We start from the raw sequence: 18,277 nt of genomic DNA on the forward strand, positions 1-18,277 counted from the left end.
TACATTTATATTATTATACATATATAAAATAAACTATAGCAGTAAGAACCACAAAACAACCAGGAATTATATTGTTACATTCATAGTGTTTTGGCTATGTGTATTTGGCAACCTTGAAGAAAACATTTTCCAATCTTGGTGAGTCTAAAATTCTGGATATAAATCAGTATCTATCCTATCTCATCTCTATCAACTTAAAACATCTAGCTAGACCTAAAAACATCTTAACCCCTAAACAACTAAGCTTAATTGTGAAACGAACCAATTTTGTCTTCATCCCCATCAGAGACTTGAGAAGGAGTAAAAGTAATTACCTGAGTAGCCAGGAAGTGCAGGTTAGCAGCCTCCAAATTGAAAAAATGACAGACTGTTTGCTGCCTGAACAGTCACCCAAAATTCTCTGTAACTAGACAGGGTTTCTTTTTGTAGTCTTGGCTGTCCTGGAACTCACTCTGTGTAGACCAGGCTGGCCTGGAACTCAGAGATTCACCTTCCTCCACCTCCCGAGTACTGGGATTAAAGGCATATGCCACTGCCACCACCACCTGGTTTAGCCACTCTCCTCCTTTTATTTTATTTTATTTTTTAAGTTTTTCAAGACAGGGTTTCTCTGTGTAGCCTTGGCTGTCCTGGACTCACTTTGTAGACCAGGCTGGCCTCAGACTCACAGCAATCCACCTGCCTCTGCCTCCCAAGTGCTAGGATTAAAGGCTTAAAGGCTAGGGACCTCCTTTTTAGTAATATATTTTATTAATTTTTTTCAGCTTCTTTTTTTGATGCAGGGTCTGTTGGTGAGACCTGGGGCTCACCATTGAGGCCAGTCTGGCCACCGAACCCTACGATCCTTCAGTTTGTGTCTCCCCTGGCACTGTGATTGCAAGAGGCTGCCGTGAGCAGCTGTGCACATGCCTTCATGCCTCTATGGCAACTGCTCTAGTAAACTCAGCTCCTGGTTTTGGGTTTTGTTTGTTTTTTTGTTTTTCACACATGATGGCTTCAGACTGTTGTGTTGCTGATAGTGGCCTTGAATTCTTGCTCTTCCTGCTTTCCTTTCCCACGCGCTGGGGTTATGCTACCACCCCAGCGCTAGACATCCGGCTCTGTTTCGAAAACTTAGCCAAGTCTGAGGAATGACACAGGAGTCCCCCTTTCAAGGGCTTCCACATTAGAAGCCTTCCTTGCTCCTCTCCAGAATTGTGAATGAGAAATCCATCCGTGCCCCCCCTCCCCTCCCCCCTCCCCTCCCTCTCCCCTCCCCCCTCCCCCAGAAGTTGTATCCCAAACTGGCTATCCTGACCTTTCTCCGTCAGTCCTCCTGCCTTGACTGAAGCTGCCTCCCTCCGGACCTGTTTCATTTCACTGACGCCCTGTGTCACGCTGGTGCTTTAATACCAGGTGTTAGACAAAGTTCTTGCTCTGTTTAGAGCCTTCAGTGGTTTCTCTTCTCTAAACCACTCCAGCTCCATGAGCCTTCTGTTTCTGGAACATCTGTGGGTAAGCTTGTCTCAGATTTTGCAATATATATATAGATTTTTTTTTTTTTTTTTTTGAGACAGGGTCTCTCTATGTAGCCTTGGCTGTCCCGGACTCTCTTTATAGACCAGGCTGGCCTCGAACTCACAGCGATCCTCCTACCTCTGCTTCCCAAGGGCTGGGATTAAAGGCTTACGCCTTTGACAGAACCACTTTCCTTGCAGGTAGCCAATTGGCTCATTTCTTCCCCTCCATGCTTGTACTCAAAATATAATGAAGAGTGAGTTTTTTCTTAAGCGTCTACTCTAAACTGCAGTGCTTATTCCCAATATGCCTTTAAAGTACACACATATAATTTTATTACTACCTCTAACCATGAAGGCTGCCCGTAGAGTTTTGCTGAATTGAATAAACGAATGAATGGTAGCGAGAGGACCGACCGGGGCAATGGGGGGCGGGGGGGGGGGGAACTCCGCCTCTGCCCTTCATGTCACTTCCGGGCAGAAGCCAGCCAAGGGACATCGCAAGTGGCCAGCCACACTTGAGTTAGAGAGGCCAGCAGAGGTCCCCCAGATCTGCAGCCGCCGGCAAGGTCGCCTAGCGGACGCGGAGGACAGAGGCGGGGCGGGGCGGGGCCGAGGTGGGGGCGTGGCCCGGAGGGCGTGGCCGGACGCCTGCGCCATAAAGGCCGCTGCTGCGCGCACCGCTAGCGACTTGCTGCGCGCTGCCGCCGCTCCTCCTTCCTTCTTCTTCTGCGCACGTCCAGCTCCGTGTACCTCTTGGGTCCCGCCATGGCCGCGCTCACCCGGAACCCGCAATTCCAGAAGCTGCAGGAGTGGCACCGCGCGCACAAAGCCGAACTCAATCTGCGCGGACTTTTTGAAGCGGATCCAGAGCGTTTCAACCACTTCAGGTGCGCGCGCGTGGTCGGGGTCGCGGGGCTCCCGGGATCCCCCCCCCCCCCCGCTTCCACCGCCCCCCTGCAGCCGCCCCTCGGGGCCCAGGCCGGGACCACACTTTGTCCTTGACGCCTCCTTGAAGTGGGTACTTGGGACCCGCGTGCTCGCCGGAGGGCTGAGCCTGCTTAGTCGTGAGGAGGAGCGGCCCCTCCACGGACACCCCCTCCGTCCCTTCGCCCCCATCTCCCAGTCCCAGCCCTTTGAGAAGGGATTTCTAACCACCCTGAGGAGGAGGAGGAGGAGGAGGAGGAGGAGGAGGAGGAGCCCTTACTGGCGCGACAGGCAGGAAAGAACTGTCCCCTCCCACCTGCTCCTAGTGGGCTTTGGTCCGGCAGGGTGGGTAGGCAGAGATTTGCTGCGAGCCACGATGTAAAAATAGAGCCGTGGAGGCACGATGCAGAGGCCAGAGAGACCTGTGAGCGACTGCGAAATAGAAGGGGAGGGTGGAGGGAATCTTGCATGTGATGCCTTTGCTGTGTCTTGTCGTTGATGCCGGGAAGTGAGAGGGACGTGAAGTGGCCACCTGTGGTTCCTATCTGGAAGTCCCTGATAGCTCCGAATGGGTGTTCCCAAGTAAGTTGGAGACGGCATGGAGGGGAAGCTCTGTGGTTGTGTAGGGCAGCCTCTCCCGCCTCGAGCTAAACCATGCTCCTGGCTCAGGACCTGCCTTCATCTTGGCTCTGTGGCGGCGTGCCCTTCTAACGCTATACTGCTACGGGTCAGCCTTTGTGGCCAGGCAGCAGGCGGTGCCCCTGGGGTGTGGCACCGAGAGGGTGGGCCGAGGCGCAGTGGTGACCTGCAGGCTTCTCTGTCTTCTTCCTGCAGCTTGAACCTCAACACCAACCATGGGCAGATCCTGGTGGATTACTCCAAGAACCTCGTCAACAAGGAAGTGATGCAGATGCTGGTGGACCTGGTAAGGAACTGTGCTCTCTGGTTTGGTTGTGGGAGGGGGGATGGGGGTGGGGGAGGGATGGGGCTTGTTTTGGGTTCCAGGTCGACACGTTTGGAGTGGGGTCCTAGGAATCTCTAGGGCGGGCTGTTTGAGCAGATTCTTCAAAGGCAGTAGGAAAGGAGAACAGGCTAGGACCATCTGTCAGCCTTGGGGGGATGTCGGTGGGGGTGGGGTGTCTGGTTGAACTTGTGATGGCCACTAGGCCTCAGTGTCTTCTCTTCCTAGGCTAAGTCCAGAGGCGTGGAGGCTGCACGCGACAACATGTTCAACGGTACGAAGATCAATTACACGGAGGTAAGCAGTTCCCGTGGGCACCGGGGTCCAGCATACCCACCCCAGGCCTCTTCCCTTCTGTTCCGCTTATCGGACTGGTAGCGCAATCACCCTATGCCTCTTAAGCAATGCTTTTTGCCTCATGAAGGTGCTATAAGGCTTTTCTTTGGGGCTTGGCTGCCCAGCTTTGGGGTGTGACGTCTGCAAGACCGGGCAGCCTGGACTTGGCAAGCAAATTGGAACCGTTCCCGGTGTCTTGTCCAGGGAGGGGCGCAGCTCAAGCCCGAAGGGAGAGGTTTGCTTAAGGCTTGCTTGGACACTTACTTGGAGAGTTTCAACTTTGAGACGCTGGTGGGTCCCTCTGGAAGTAGTACTAGTGACAAGAGGAATTGTGTCACTAGAGTCCTTAGTTTCGTTGGCCTTAGGAGTCACTAAGAGGTGGGGGGTAAGGCAAGCATTGGAAAATCTTGTCCTTGGCTTGGTGGTGGAAGAAGCCTGCGGGCACAGTAAACACTCCACACTGCCCTATCTTACTTTTGTAAAAAATTAATATACTTTATTAATTTATTCATATTACAACTCAATTGTTAATTTATTCATATTATATCTCAATTGTTATGTCCTATCTTACTTTTTTTTTTCCTAGAAAACGATATTTTATTGAATGGTCTGATTTCCACTCCATTATAGGTTTTTAAAAAAAACTTTTTATTGATTTACATCATGTAGTTCAATCCCACACATCGCCCAAATCCCTTCATATCTGCCCTCTGCACTTGCAACCTCCCCCACAAAACAAAGCAAAAATCAGGTGGCGCACGCCTTTAATCCCAGCACTCGGGAGGCAGGGGCTGGCGGATCGCTGAGAGTTCGAGGCCAGCTTGGTCTACAAAGTGAGTCCAGGACAGCCAGGGATACACAGAGAGACCCTGTCTCGAAAAACCACACACACACACACACACACACACAAAATCAGTGTCTTTTTTGTTTGAATTTCAGTTCTAATTATGAGTGTGTGGGTATGTGCACATAAGTACAGGTGCCTACAGAGGTGTCAGATTGCCCTGTAGTTGTATACTGGGAGTTGAAATCTTTTTGTTGTTGTTGTTATTGTTGATTTATTTTATTATTTATTTATTTATTTTGAGGACAGGGTTTCTCTGTACCTCTGGCTGTCCTGGAACTCACTCTGTAGACCAGGCTGGCCCAGCACTCAGAGACAATCCTCCTGCCTCTGCCTCCTGAGCGCTGTGGCATCAAAGGCCTGCGCCACCATCTCCTGGCAAGTATGTGCTCTTAACCGCTGAGCCATCTCTCTCCAGCCCTGAGTCTTTTTACGTGCGAGGTGTCTGAGGCATGGAGGTCAGAGGTGCAGTTGGGAGCAGCTGGTCTTCCTGCACTGCTGCGCTTGTGTGAGGAAGGCCACAGTCACTGAGGGCTTCCTCCGGCCCTCCCACTCACCGCAATCTCCCTAGATTGCAGCCATTTTCCTGGCCATCTGGGTGGGGCCTTTCTGCCTTCTTCCTCCCACAGTCGCTCTCTTTAGCTGCAGGGGCCCTTTTGCCTCCTCCCGTGACCGGGTGAGCGAGCTGTCGGGAGCTGTCGGCACCTGTCGCAGGCCCCAGTTTTCTGGTTTGGTTCATGGCGGTTGGGGCTGGTGAGGCCGCCGTTTGGTGAGCGCTGCCTTCTGTTGCAAGTCTTGCTTCATGTCCTGAGGCCTCAGGACATGTTGTTTGGGGGAGGTGCCCCAAACAAGAAGTCCTTATGTCTTATTGTTCCTCTCTGAGCTGCGTTGTCACCACTGTGTGCCTTTGGTCACTCTCTTCCTCTTCAGTCAGGCTTTTTTTAATTTTTTTTATTTTAAGATTTATTTATTAGCCAGGTGGTGGTGGCGCATGCCTTTAATCCCAGCACTTGGGAGGCAGAGGCAGGCGGATTGCTGTGGGTTCGAGGCTAGCCTGGTCTACACAGCGAGTCCAGGACTGCCAAGGCTACACAGAGAAACCCTATCTTGAAAAACCAAAATTAAAAACAATTTTTTAAAAATTTATTATGTACACCGGAAGAGGGCATCAGATCACATTACAGATGGTTGTGAGCCACCATGTGGTTGCTGGGAATTGAACTCAGGACCTCTGGAAGAGCAGCCAGTGCTCTTAACCTTGGAGCCATGTCTCCAGCCCAAAGATGTTGGTGTTAATGGATGCCTGGACCTGCTTGTCCGGTGCAGGGGGCTGAGCTATGTAGTTTCCCCAGCTGGGACCACTCTAGCTAGCTCCAGGGCATATGGTAGCTCCTCGCTCTCTGGCCTTTATCTCTAGGATCGGGCAGTGTTGCATGTGGCCCTCCGGAACCGGTCCAACACGCCCATCTTGGTGGATGGCAAAGACGTGATGCCGGAGGTCAACAGGGTTCTGGAGAAGATGAAGTCTTTCTGCCAGGTAAGCGGATGCTTGTGTGTGTGTGTGTGTGTGTGTGTGTGTGTGTGTGTGTGAGAGAGAGAGAGAGAGAGAGAGAAAGAGAGAGAGGAGAGAGAGAGAGCGCGCACGCTAACCCTGGCTGGCATCTCTGCTGAGACCTGAATTTCCCTCAGAGCGAGCACACGTTTCATCTTCCAAGGTCTGGGATGCAGGTGTGTGCCACTAGGACCTGTTATATGGTGCTGGGGCCACTCGGGGGTGGGGGTGGGGTGGGGATGGAAGTGGGCTGTCAAAGTTGAGGCTTTATATGATAAGAAAGCACAATACCACCAAGAAGAGACTTGATACCCTATGAGCATATAAAGGGGGAGGAAGTCCCCCTCAGTCACAGTCTGAGTGAGGGGAAAATGGGAGGGAGGGAGGAATGGGAGGATACAAGGGATGGGATAACCATTGAGATGTAATAAGAATAAATTAATAAAATAAAATTTTAAAAAAATAAAAAGAAAGCACAATACCAACTGAGCGACATCCCACTTCCCCTCCCTGTGGCTTATTTACACTATGAAAATGTAAAACAGGCTCCTGGGTCAGAATTAGTGCTTAGAACCACACCGTATACCACATACCCCTTTGTTTTCTCTCCTTCCTTCCTTCCTTCCTTCTTTCCTTCCTTCCAAGCAGGGTCTAACTAACTGTGTAGCCTTGGCTGGCCTGGAACTGGCCTCTGTCAGACACAGAGATCTGCCTGCCTCTCTCTTCCTAGTTCTGTGATTAAAGATAGACCACACCATGCCCATCCGACCTCTTCTGTGTATATGGGACAGGGGGTGGTGGGGGTGGGGGTGGGGGTAGGGGTAGGGGTGGGGGGTCGGGCAGGAGGCTTGTAAGGGTTGTCTTAGAGCCCAGCTAGATTTACCTACACGAACCGCTGTGGCCTTAGTGTGTATCCCCAGGGGAACCCTGCAAGTGTTGGTAGCTGGTATGGGTTTGGAGGGCAGGGGTAATGGATGCGTGGGCCCTGCGGGTGTGTGCGTGTGTGGGTGTGTGAGTGTGTGCTGTGTGAGTGTGTGGGTGTGTGCATGTGTGCTGTTTGGGTGTGTGGGTGTGTGCTGTTTGGGTATGTGTGTGTGTGCTGTGTGGGTGTGTGCTGTGTGCGTGTGTGTGCTGTGTGCGTGTGTGCTGTGTGTGCTCTGTGTGCGTGTGTGCTGTGTGGGTGTGTGTCTGTGTGCTGTGTGGGTGTGTGCTGTGTGTGCTGTGGGTGTGTGCTATGTGTGGGTGTGTGCTGTGTGGGTGTGTGTCTGTGTGCTGTGTGTGGGTGTGTACTGTGTGGGTGTGTGCTGTGTGGGCGTGTGCTGTGTGCTGTGTGCGTGTGTGCTGTGTGGGCGTGTGCTGTGTGGGCGTGTGCTGTGTGCGTGTGTGCTGTGTGTGCTCTGTGTGCGTGTGTGCTGTGTGGGTGTGTGTGCTGTGTGGGTGTCTGTGTGCTGTGTGGGTGTGTGCTGTATGCTGTGTGGGTGTGTGCTGTGTGGGTGTGTGCTGTGTGAGTGTGTGCTGTGTGCGTGTGTGCTGTATGCTGTGTGGGTGTGTGTCTGTATGGGTTGGGCATGCTTAGAGAGTGATCATCTGATCAGCTGTGATTATTCTGGGCTTGTGCCTGAAAGCAGCCGCTCCCATGTGTGGCCAGTCCAAAAGTCCGCTTGCCTGGGCCAAGAGCCATTTTCAGACCTGGCAGTGACCCTGGTATTCATCTTCTTTTTTTGGGGGGGGGGGTTGCAAGACAGGGTTTCTCTGTGTAGCCTTGGCTGTCCTGGACTCGCTTTGTAGACCAGGCTGGCCTCGAACTCACAGCGATCCTCCTGCCTCTGCCTCCCCAGTGCTGGGATTAAAGGCGTGCGCCACCATGCCCGGCAACCGTGGTATTCATCTTAAAGGCCTGGCAGCACCTAGATGCAAGGCTTCCTGGGACCAGGAAGGCAGGAATCCCTGGTGGCACTCTGGATTTCAGGATGTCCCCGAGGTTTTGTGGTGTGGATAAGGGATTCCTAGCCATCCTCCATCTGCTGTGTGTGTGTGTGTGTGTGTGTGTGTGTGTGTGTGCGCGCGCGCGTGCGTGTGCGCGCGCGGCCAGCCGGCTGGACAGTGTGCTGTTAGTCACCTCCAGTGCTGTTGCGGGATGACACTCTGTTAAAGCTGGCTGTTGGATTGGCTGACTCAGACTGGCCTGGTATTTTTAGTTCAAAATGTGCGGTGTGGGTGTGGTGGAGCATTGCCTATAATCCCAGCATTTAGGAGCCTGAGGTAGGGGGATTGCCAGTCCTGGGCCAGCCTGGGCTACATGAGGAGACCCTGCCTCAAATAGAAAAGCCCAATGAACAAACAAACAAACACTGCTAACCTGTGGCAATTCTGGTGAGGACGTCTGTAGCTGGTTCCTTTCAGACGTAAATAGTACAGTCGGGCACAGTTATACATGCTGATGGTCCCCGGAGTGGGGAAACTGAGGCACGAGAGCTTCAAATCAGTGCCAGCAAGTTTGGCGTAAAGAGACATGGTAATGTCTTGAAACAATGGATACACCAATTACTCTGACCTGTTACTTAAATACTTGTATCAACTATCACACTGTACCTCAGGAATACGTGTGATCTATCGATTGAAAAATTTACAAGAAACAAGAAACAACAGCCGAAGGAGAAACTAAACTGTGCTTGTACCTCAGGATTATCAGTAACTGTGCCTGTTTTGTCCGGCTACACTTGATTTTTTTTGTATACTTGGAAGTTACGAAGTGGTTGTCTTAGTCAGGTGTGGTTGCGTACTCTGTCACCCCAGCACTCAGGAGGCTGTAGCCGGAGGGCAGTGGGTCTGAGGTCAGCCTGGGGTAAGCCACCATGGTGACACTTAATTCCAAAAGCAGCAGTGGCACGTGTCTGTCCTAAGGCTTTATCTACATGAAGAAAGGATGTATGAACTTATATTAAAAAGTGAGTTTCTCTCATAATGTGTGCGTGCGTGCGTGCATGCGTGCGTGTAAAATGCAGGCCGGGCCGTGGTGGCACACACCTTTAATCCCAGCACTCGGGAGGCAGAGCCAGGTGGATCGCTGTGAGTTTGATGCCAGCCTGGTCTACAAAGTGAGTCTAGGACAGCCAGGGCTACACAGGGAAACCCTGTCTCGAAAAACAAAAACAAACCCAAAAAAAGTGTGTAAAATGCTTGATTGTGATAGGGAGAAACTGAGCTTTCCTGGGGCTGGAGCCAGGGCTCTGTGGTTAAGAACACTGGCTGCTCTTGCAGGAGACTCCAGCAACTTAGTCTGTGCACCTATCACAATGCCTATAACTGGACTTCCAGCCCTTTTCTGACCTCTGTGGACACCAGGCATGCATGTGGCGCTTATACATATATGGAGACAAAACACAGATACATATAAAATAAATCTAGAAACCCCACAAAACTATTCTTTTTTTAATTTTTAATTTCTATTTTTTTTATTTTTTGAGACAGGGTTTCTCTGTGTTAGCCTTGGCTGCCCTAGACTGGTTTTGTAGACCAGGCTGGCCTCGAACTCACAGAGATCCGCTTGCCTCTGCCTCCCGAGTGCTGGGATCACAGGCGTGCGCCACCGCACCCTGCAGGCCTTAGCGTCTTGACACTCATTTTCTCTGGGTGAAATCCAGCCTGTGCTTACAGCTGCCTGGTTTTCTCAGCCCCCTCCTCTCTGTGGAAATAGGAGTGTCTAAAAAGATCTCTTTAAGTGCCTGAGGTATCTGCAGATACATTTTCAGACACTTAAGTTCTTACTAAAGCCTACTGAGTCTGGAGAGACTCCATAAGAAGCTTATTGTGGAGGCGTCCGTCTGTTAGTTATATGTACAGATTTCTTCACGATGATTGCACGTGGAGAGATGGCTCAGAGGTTAAGAGCACTGACCGCTCTTCCAAAGGTCATGAGTTCAATTCCCAGCAACCACATGGTGGCTCACAACCACCCTCTTCTGAGCCTGTAGCTATACATGCATGCAGAACACTGTATACATAATAATAAATAAATCTTTCTCCCCCCCCAAAAAAAAGCCCCCAAAACGAAACTGTTACTCTTACATGGGCATGCAGGTGCCGCAGTGCATGTGAAGGCCAGAGCACAGTTTGTGGGAATCAGTTCAGGAGGTCAGGGTAGGCGACAGGCACTTAGCCACCGATCGAGGGCACTGGGCCAAGGTGAAATCCTTTGCTTCTGAGCCCACTGAGATGCCACATGGGAACGTTGTGTTTGTCCGAATGTTTGTGTGCCCTATTGCTCTCTGAAGTCTTTTTTTTTTTTTAAAGATTTATTTATTTATTACGTGTACATTGCTCTGCCTGGTTGTAACCCTGGAGGCCAGAAGAGGGCGTCAGATCACATTATAGATGGTTGTGGTTGCTGGGAATTAAACTCAGGACCTCTGGAAGAGCAGGCAGTGCTCTTAACCACTGAGCCATCTCTCCAGCCCCCTGCTCTCTGAAGTCTTAAAGGATCCTTGTTTGTAGACAGGGTCGCAGATAGCCTGTACTATGACACTGAATCTCTGATCTCCTGCCTTTGGAATACTGGAATTAGAGGTGTGAGCCACCATGCCCAGTTTATACAGTGCTAGGAATTGAACCCAGGACCTTGTACATGCTAGGCAAACCCTCTATTAACTGAACCACATCCCTAGCCCAACAGGGTTTTGGTTTTTTTTATTTTTTTTTAATTTTTGAGACAGAGTTTCTTGACATAGCCCTGGCTGTCCTGCAACACACATTGTAGGGTCCAGCTGGTGGAGATCTGCCTGCCTCTGCATGCTAGGAGTAAAGGTGAGCACCGCCTAGAAACAGGGGTTTTAAAAGTGTAATCCGTGCACTCGGGAGGCAGAAGCAGGCGGATCTCTGAGTTTGAGGCCAGCCTGGTCTGCAAAGTGAGTACCGAATAGCCAGGGCTACATAGCAAAAAAAAAAAAAACCCAAAACAAAAATAGAGTTATTTTAATTATGTGTGTGTGTGTGTGTGTGTGTGTGTGTGTGTGTGTGTGTGTGTGCGCGCGCGTGCGTGCGTGCATGCGCATGTGAGTACAGGTGCCAATGCCACAGAGTCCTGAGGAAGGCGTCCTCCTCTGGAGCTGTCGTGGCCACTGTGACCCACCAGTGTGAGTGCTGGGAACTGAGCTTGGGTCCTTCATAAGAGCCCCCAGAGCTCAACCTCTGAGCCAGCTCTCTAGCCTCAACAAAGAGTTTTTTTGTTTTTTTTTTTTGGTTTTTCGAGACAGGGTCTCTCTGTGTAGCCTTGGCCGTCCTGGACTCACTCTGTAGCCCAGGCTGGCCTCAAAACTCATGAGAACCACCTGCTTCTGCCTCCTGAGTGCTGGGATTAACAGGTGTGCACCATGACTAAGCCTGGCCTACAAAAATTTTTTTCCTTACAATTTCCAACAATATTTTCCTGACTTATTTTCTTTTCTCCTCATAACCATCTATAATGTGATCTGATGCCCTCCTTAGGCCTGCAGGTGCACATGCAGGCAGAATTCTGTATACATAATAATAAATAAATAAATCTTTAAAAAAAAAAAACAGCAGATAATAGAACATCATCAAATTGGGTGGGTACAACCTCCCGAGGGACTACTGGAGTAGCCCATTTGGTGGAACGAGCAAAAGTAACATCATCAAAGCAGGTGCTTAACGGCATCCAGCGAAATGCTAGGGGAAGCCCTGCAGAAGCAGTGTGCTAGAGTTGCTGGATGACGTCAGAATGTCTCCGCTTTCTGTCTTTTACTCTGTGTGTGTGTGTGTGTGTGTGTGTGTGTGTGTGTGTGTGTGTGTGTGTTATGCACACCACGTTCATACCTGTTCCCTGTGGAGGTCAGAAGAGGTCATCAGATCTCTGGGAACCAGAGTTAAAGGTGTTGTGAGCTGCTGTGTGGTGCCGGAAACTGAGCCACAGTCCTCTGGAAGAACAGCCTGTGCCCTTAACCACTGAGCCATCTTTCCAACCCTGTGCAGGCAATTTTTTTTTTAAATATTTTATTTTATGTATATGAATGCTTCGTTCGCATGTACACCTGCACACCAGAAGAGGGCATTAGATCACATTATAGATGGTTGTGAGCCACCATGTGGTTGCTGGGAATTAAACTCAGGACCTCTGAAAGAGCAGTCAGTACTCTTAACCTCTGAGGCATCTCTCCAGCGCCCCCCCTTTTTTAAAAAAAAAAAGATTTATTTATTTATTTATTTATTTATTTATTTATTTATTTATTATACATACAGTGTTATGCCTGCACACCAGAAGAGGACACCAGATCTTATTATAGATGGTTAGGAGTCACCATGTGGGTGCTGGGAATTGAACTCAGGACCTCTGGAAGAGCAGTCAGTGCTCTTAGCCGCCGAGCCATCTCTCCAGCCCCTTCTTTTTTTTTTTTCTTTACAGGCATTTCTATGCTATGAGATAATCAAGTGATCTTTCTGTCACAGAATTAGGAAGCCAGCCTAACAGGGAGTTTTGGAGGTCACTTGAGATAAACATTCAGAGCTGAGCGTGGTGGCGCACGCCTTTGATCCCAGCACTTGTGAGGCAGAGGCAGGCGGATCTCTATGAGTTCGAGGTCAGCCTGGACTACAGAGCGAGTCCAGGACAGCCAGGGCTACAAAGAACAACCCTGTCTTGGGAATTAAGAAAAGAAAAGAAAAGAAATAAACATTCAGTAGTCTGGGACAAGAAAGCCTTGTTTGCTCCCAGAGTCAACAGCGTGGAACAGTGTACCTGGACAATGTGCGTCACAGGATTGTGACCTCCAGAGACTCCTGAGAGAGCCTAGTAGTTGTCACCCACCTAAATGACATTTTTGAGCTGTGCCTTTGGGCTGACCACATCTGTTTCTCTGCCAGCGGGTCCGGAGTGGCGAGTGGAAGGGGTACACTGGCAAATCCATCACGGACGTCATCAACATCGGCATCGGGGGCTCTGACCTGGTGAGGAGCGCCCAGTTCACCTGGGGATGGGGTGGAGGGTGGGGACGGTCACTTCCTAGAACCTGGCCCACTCTTCCTGCAGGGACCCCTCATGGTGACGGAGGCTCTCAAGCCGTACTCCTCAGGAGGTCCCCGTGTCTGGTTTGTCTCGAACATTGATGGCACCCACATTGCCAAGACACTGGCCAACCTGACCCCCGAGTCTTCCCTGTTTATAATCGCTTCCAAGGTATGGACTTGGGGTGGGGAGGCCGGGTACGTTGCCCTGGGCGATGGAGTCTCAGGATGGATTCTTAGCAAACGGTGCTTTGTGGTTTAATACCGCTGCCGCCCTCGGATGATTCCCATGTCTGACAACAAATGAGATTTCCCTTAATGGAAGCCTACATCTGTTTAATTTGTACCCTTGTCATGGGCTGGCCATAGCCACTTACTTATGTGATCTTGGCCCCTCCCTGTCTCTGTCTTCTGTCTGTCTCGCTGTATGTGCATTACCATGCTCTGTATGACATCAGGGTCTCACACATGCTGGGCAAGCACACTACCACTGAGCTACGTCCCCAGCCCTTTACCTTGACACAGGCCCCTCTCTCAGCCGCTCAGCTAAGCCTTGAATTCACACTGCAGTCCAGGTACACCTGGAACTTTTGGTCCCCCTGGCTCAAGTACTCAAGTAGATTACAGACAGGTCCTTGTCACTAACGTGTCTCTGCTGCTGTCTCTTCCTCCTTTTCCTCCTCCTCCTCTTCCTACTGTTGTAACAGGGTTTCTCTGTGTAGCCCTGGAACTCCCTCTGTACACCAGGCTGGCCTCAAACTTAGAGATCCGCCTGCCTCTGCCTCCTAAGTGCTAGGAGATCTTTCTTTGTTTCTTTGTTTCTTTGTTTCTTTCTTTGTTTCTTTCTTTCTTTTAACGAGACAAGGTTTCTCTGTGTAGCCTTGACTATTCTAGACTCACTTTGTAGACCAGGCTGGCCTCGAACTCACAGTGATCCACCGGCCTCTGCCTCCCGAGTGCTGGGATTAAAGGCGTGCGCCACCACCGTCTGGCGGAGATATTTCTTAAGAGATCCATCTATTCTCTTTCCCTCCCCAGTTTCCTTCCCACCCTCCTTCTCAGGGTTTTGAGTATTATAGCTGAGTGTAGTTGCCTCGCAGCCTTTTTTTTTTTTTTTTGAGCCCTGGGAATGCAGGTGTGTACCCCCACACCTGGCATGTTGTGCCTTTCTTTCTGATTTTAGAGCCCTGGCCTAATAATGTAAGGGTTTATTTATTATCACTTATGCCTCATGTACCCTAATATACACAAAGTAATAAAAAGCCCATGTGAGGGTTGGTTGCATGGCTCAGTAGGTAAAGGGGCTTGCCACCAAGCCTGATGACCTGAATTCGATCCTGGCTCCCAAATGCTAGAAGAGAATTATTCCGCAAAAGTTGTCTTTTCACCTCTACCACATGAGTGCCATGGCCTCTGGCTCGGCGTTTGAGGGGGGTAGCGCCTTACACCCCTGGATGTAAACTGCTAGAATTCTATGCGGCTGCTGCGCGCACTGCTTATGACATGCATGTTTGTGGATGCCTGTGGTAAACGTACCTGACGTGCTCGCCGGTCACCCCGGTGGCCCTCTGCTGGCCACCCTGACCTGGGCTGACTGCCTACCACACACTCTGTTGCAGACCTTCACCACCCAGGAGACCATCACCAATGCAGAGACAGCAAAGGAGTGGTTCCTCACGGCGGCCAAGGACGTGAGTCTGTGTCTGTGTCTGTGTCTGAGTGTGTGTCTCCTTGGTGTGTTCTGAGTTCTCTCAGGGGTGAGTCTGGTGGGGGATGCAGTGCATGTCTCATAGTCCTTCTGCCTTCCAGCCTTCCCTCCTGCCCCGCCCCCCCCCCCCCCCCCCCGTCCTGCTCAGTAGCCCTTTCTGCTAAAGGTACTAGCAGGTGGAGGCCCTTCTGGCTCCTTTTCTTTGTTTGTAACTGTGGCTTTTTTGGCCTCAGGCATAAGCAGAACCTGCTGTAACTGGCTAAGAACCGTTTCTTTCTTTCATTCATTTTTAATAGTGTCCATGTTGTGACTGAGGAGCCTTTATGTCCCTGCTGGGCTGTGCTCCTGGGAACCACACCCAATTTACACTGGGGTGGCATTTTACTCCTTGGCCACGGGGGGCCTTTCAGGGGGCATGGGCAGCCTGGCCTGTGGCCCTTATACAACATTTTTTTTGTTGTTGCTTTTTTTTGGTTTGTGACCTCCTATTTCAGTCTCCTGAGCTTTAGGATTAGTCACGTGCCACCATCTTCCTGCCCATCTTGACCTTGACCATTTGTGGGCTCCTCAGATAGCCTCAAGGCCAAAGAGAGAGAATCTGTGTAGAATCTGTTTTTTCCAGGAATGGGGCCTCCCCACCCTTGGGTGGCTTGAAGGGGGGGGGCAGTGGCCTTTGGTCTGATCTGCTTCTGTCTCTTATAGCCATCTGCAGTTGCAAAGCACTTTGTCGCCCTGTCTACCAACACGGTAAGTGCCAGTGTGGCGTCCTGCATGCCCCCATGGGGAAGCCCAGGTCATGAGAAAACACCGGCCTCTCAGCATCCACCAAGCTCAGCCCCCTGATTCAAGGGGGTGAGGTGGGAGGGTGGGAACCTCTCGGCTGCTGGAGTAGCTGGCTCACTGAAGCCAGCTGGCCTTCCCTACAGTCTGCGGGAGGACATGTAATCAGTGGGATGGTGATGTCCCCACCCATCTCCCAGGCCAGTCTCCTGCATCCAGCACCCTGCCACATGTCTCCCCATAGGACGGACAGGAGAGATCTTGTTTGGTCTTCCCTAAAGCCTGGTAAACGAATGTGCCTTTTGTTTTGTTTCGAGATGGTTTCTCTGTGTAGCCTTGGCTGTCCTGGGACTCGCTCTGGAGACCAGGCTGACCTTAAGCTCACAGAGATCCATCTGCCTCTGCCTCCTGAGTGCTTTTTTTTTTTAAATGATTTATTTTTAATTGTGTGTGTGTGTGGGGGGGGATTATGTGCATGCGTGAGTACGGATGCCTTCAGAGTCCAGAAGAGGACTTTGGATCCCCCGCCAGGACTGGAGTTACAGCTGGCTATGAGCTGCCCGGTGTCTGTGCTGGGAGCCAAACTCAGGTCTAGCGCAAGAGCGGTGTGTGCTCTTGGCTACTGCGTCGTGTCCCTAGTACCCCCCAGGTGTGGCCTCTTGTTCCACGCAAAGGATTGTGTGAGGTGACGCTGATGGGGTTAGAGCCCAGATCCTTCTATCTGAGGTGAGGGGAACGCCCAGCATGGCTCAGCAGGTCAGTGCGAGGCTTCCTCTAGGAAGCACAGCCCTTGTGAACTCCAACACCACTGTGTGGTGGTGCTGTGCAAGCCAGTGGCAGAGCTGGGAGCCACAAACCACACCTAGGCCCTCCTTCCCACTTTAACCCCCAAAGCTGCCAAGAGGTTGGGGGGGGGGGCAGCCAGATGTCTCAAGGCCACTAACCAGCACCTTTTCTGCCATCAGTGGACATAGGTGGGTATGGGCTGAGAATAGGTATGGGCAGTCTGGAGTCACCTGCCTGAGGGCCTTAGACACCAGAGAACAAGGCTGGTCTGTTTGCTTAGGGTCATCTTCAAAGGAGCAAGGCTGGGGAGTGCTCCAGGCTTTGTTGCCTGGCCTGGGGCATGGCCTCTGGGTTTGAATTCCAGGTGTTGGGGGCTGGTTCTTACACACCAAGAGGAGGCTGTGTGGGTGCAGGGCCCCTGGTGTATTATGGGAGTTGAGCTGGCTTGCTGTCCAGTTCGGAGTGAGCAGTCGTGGGTGTCACCCTCACCTCAGAAGCCTGCCCCGCTAGGGTTGGAAGGAAGGCAGGGGTTCCTGGAGCTTTGTCTGGCACCGTGCCTCGCCCCTTGCAACTCCTATCCTTGTCTCTAACAGATATCCCCTCCCCCCCTCCCCCCCCTTTGTATTTTCCAGACCAAAGTGAAAGAGTTTGGAATTGACCCTCAAAACATGTTCGAGTTCTGGGATGTAAGTACAGGCACCCCGTGTGCTGTGTGCTTGGTGTGTCCTTTGCCGAGGCACGGCCGTTGAGCCGACAGGAGGGGCCTGTGAGGTCAGGTCAGCACTGGTTGAGCGCTTGCTGCATGTCTGTCTCACTTTGGGCAAGGCAGAGAGGCCGTCAGGGAGGCTCGGTCTGTGGGGAGAGTGCCCGGTTTACGTGGAGAAGTGATACTCCCCTGGGTGCCTTCCAGCAGCACCCACTGTGAGGTAACCAGAGCCACCCCTGCCCTCTCGATGAGCTGGGGTGAGTTATTCTCAGGCATGACCTTTCTTCCAGGCTGTAGCCACAGTCTGTAAAGGTCAAAGGGCAGGGTAAGGTGCGTCCTGGACCTGGTAGGCTGGGAAGACACCCACAGGGGACTTCGGGAGCAGCTGGAAAGGGGCAGGAAGGAGGCACGCCAGGCCAGGGTAGGCCTTGCATGCAGGTCATCCTGGAAGCAGGCTTGACTTGGAACCGGCCTTACAGCTGTGCTGAGCACAGCAGTGGTGTGAGGGAGGGATGTAAAGGCTTAGTGTGCAGGGCTGCTGCCTGGGTGTAGGGGCTGTGACTGGGTAGAGGTGCATCCTGGGTAGAAGGTGTCACCCTTGGGGGCTTTTTCCCACTACCTGTTAGCCTGGAGCCTCTTTTCTTGTTGGCATCATTGGCCAGTGGTAACCTTGCTTTGAAAGCTAAATAATAGCTTGTTTCGGTGCCTAAGACCTGCCCACACTATGCAAGCATCCTACCGCTGAGCTGCCCCCCATGTGCTCCCCCCCTTTTTTTTTTTGAGACAGGGTTTCTTTGTGTAGCCTTGGCCATCCTAGACTCCCTTTGTAGACCAGGCTGGCCTTGAACTCACAGATATCCGCCTGGCTCTGCCTCCCAAGTGCTGGGTTTAAAGGCGTGGGACATCACACCCCCATCCCCTTTTAAAGGGTTTTTGAGACAGGCTCTCTATGTAGCCCAGGCTAACTTGCAGCTCACGGTGTAGCTCAGGCTAGCCTCGAACTTGCGATCCTCTTTGCCTTGGCCTCCCAAGTGTTTTAGATTACAGGCATGCAACATCATACTTAGCAGAAAGCTTTTTTCTTTCAATCTGTAGGAGAGTGACACTCCACTTCCCAGAGCCATCCACTGTATCTGAGTTAACTCCTTTCTAGATGGCCCATCA

The 18,277-nt window shown here is 51.4% G+C and overlaps 1 protein-coding gene across 1 annotated transcript in view; it reads left to right on the forward strand.

The window, feature by feature from the left end:
* Positions 1-2,161: 2,161 nt before the first annotated feature.
* GPI (glucose-6-phosphate isomerase) overlaps positions 2,162-18,277 on the forward strand; it is a 28,907-nt gene continuing 12,791 nt past the window's right edge. Inside the window, exons 1-9 of the mRNA XM_084770825.1 lie at positions 2,162-2,386; positions 3,258-3,348; positions 3,613-3,681; positions 5,982-6,101; positions 12,993-13,076; positions 13,159-13,305; positions 14,753-14,824; positions 15,544-15,588; positions 17,040-17,093. Of these exons, the coding sequence (XP_084626951.1) occupies positions 2,265-2,386; positions 3,258-3,348; positions 3,613-3,681; positions 5,982-6,101; positions 12,993-13,076; positions 13,159-13,305; positions 14,753-14,824; positions 15,544-15,588; positions 17,040-17,093 (804 nt within the window). The 5' untranslated portion in view covers positions 2,162-2,264. The remainder of the gene's footprint in view (positions 2,387-3,257; positions 3,349-3,612; positions 3,682-5,981; positions 6,102-12,992; positions 13,077-13,158; positions 13,306-14,752; positions 14,825-15,543; positions 15,589-17,039; positions 17,094-18,277) is intronic.

This window comes from Acomys minous (assembly GCF_964271855.1).
Source record: "Acomys minous genome assembly, chromosome: 20".
NCBI lineage: Eukaryota > Metazoa > Chordata > Mammalia > Rodentia > Muridae > Acomys > Acomys minous.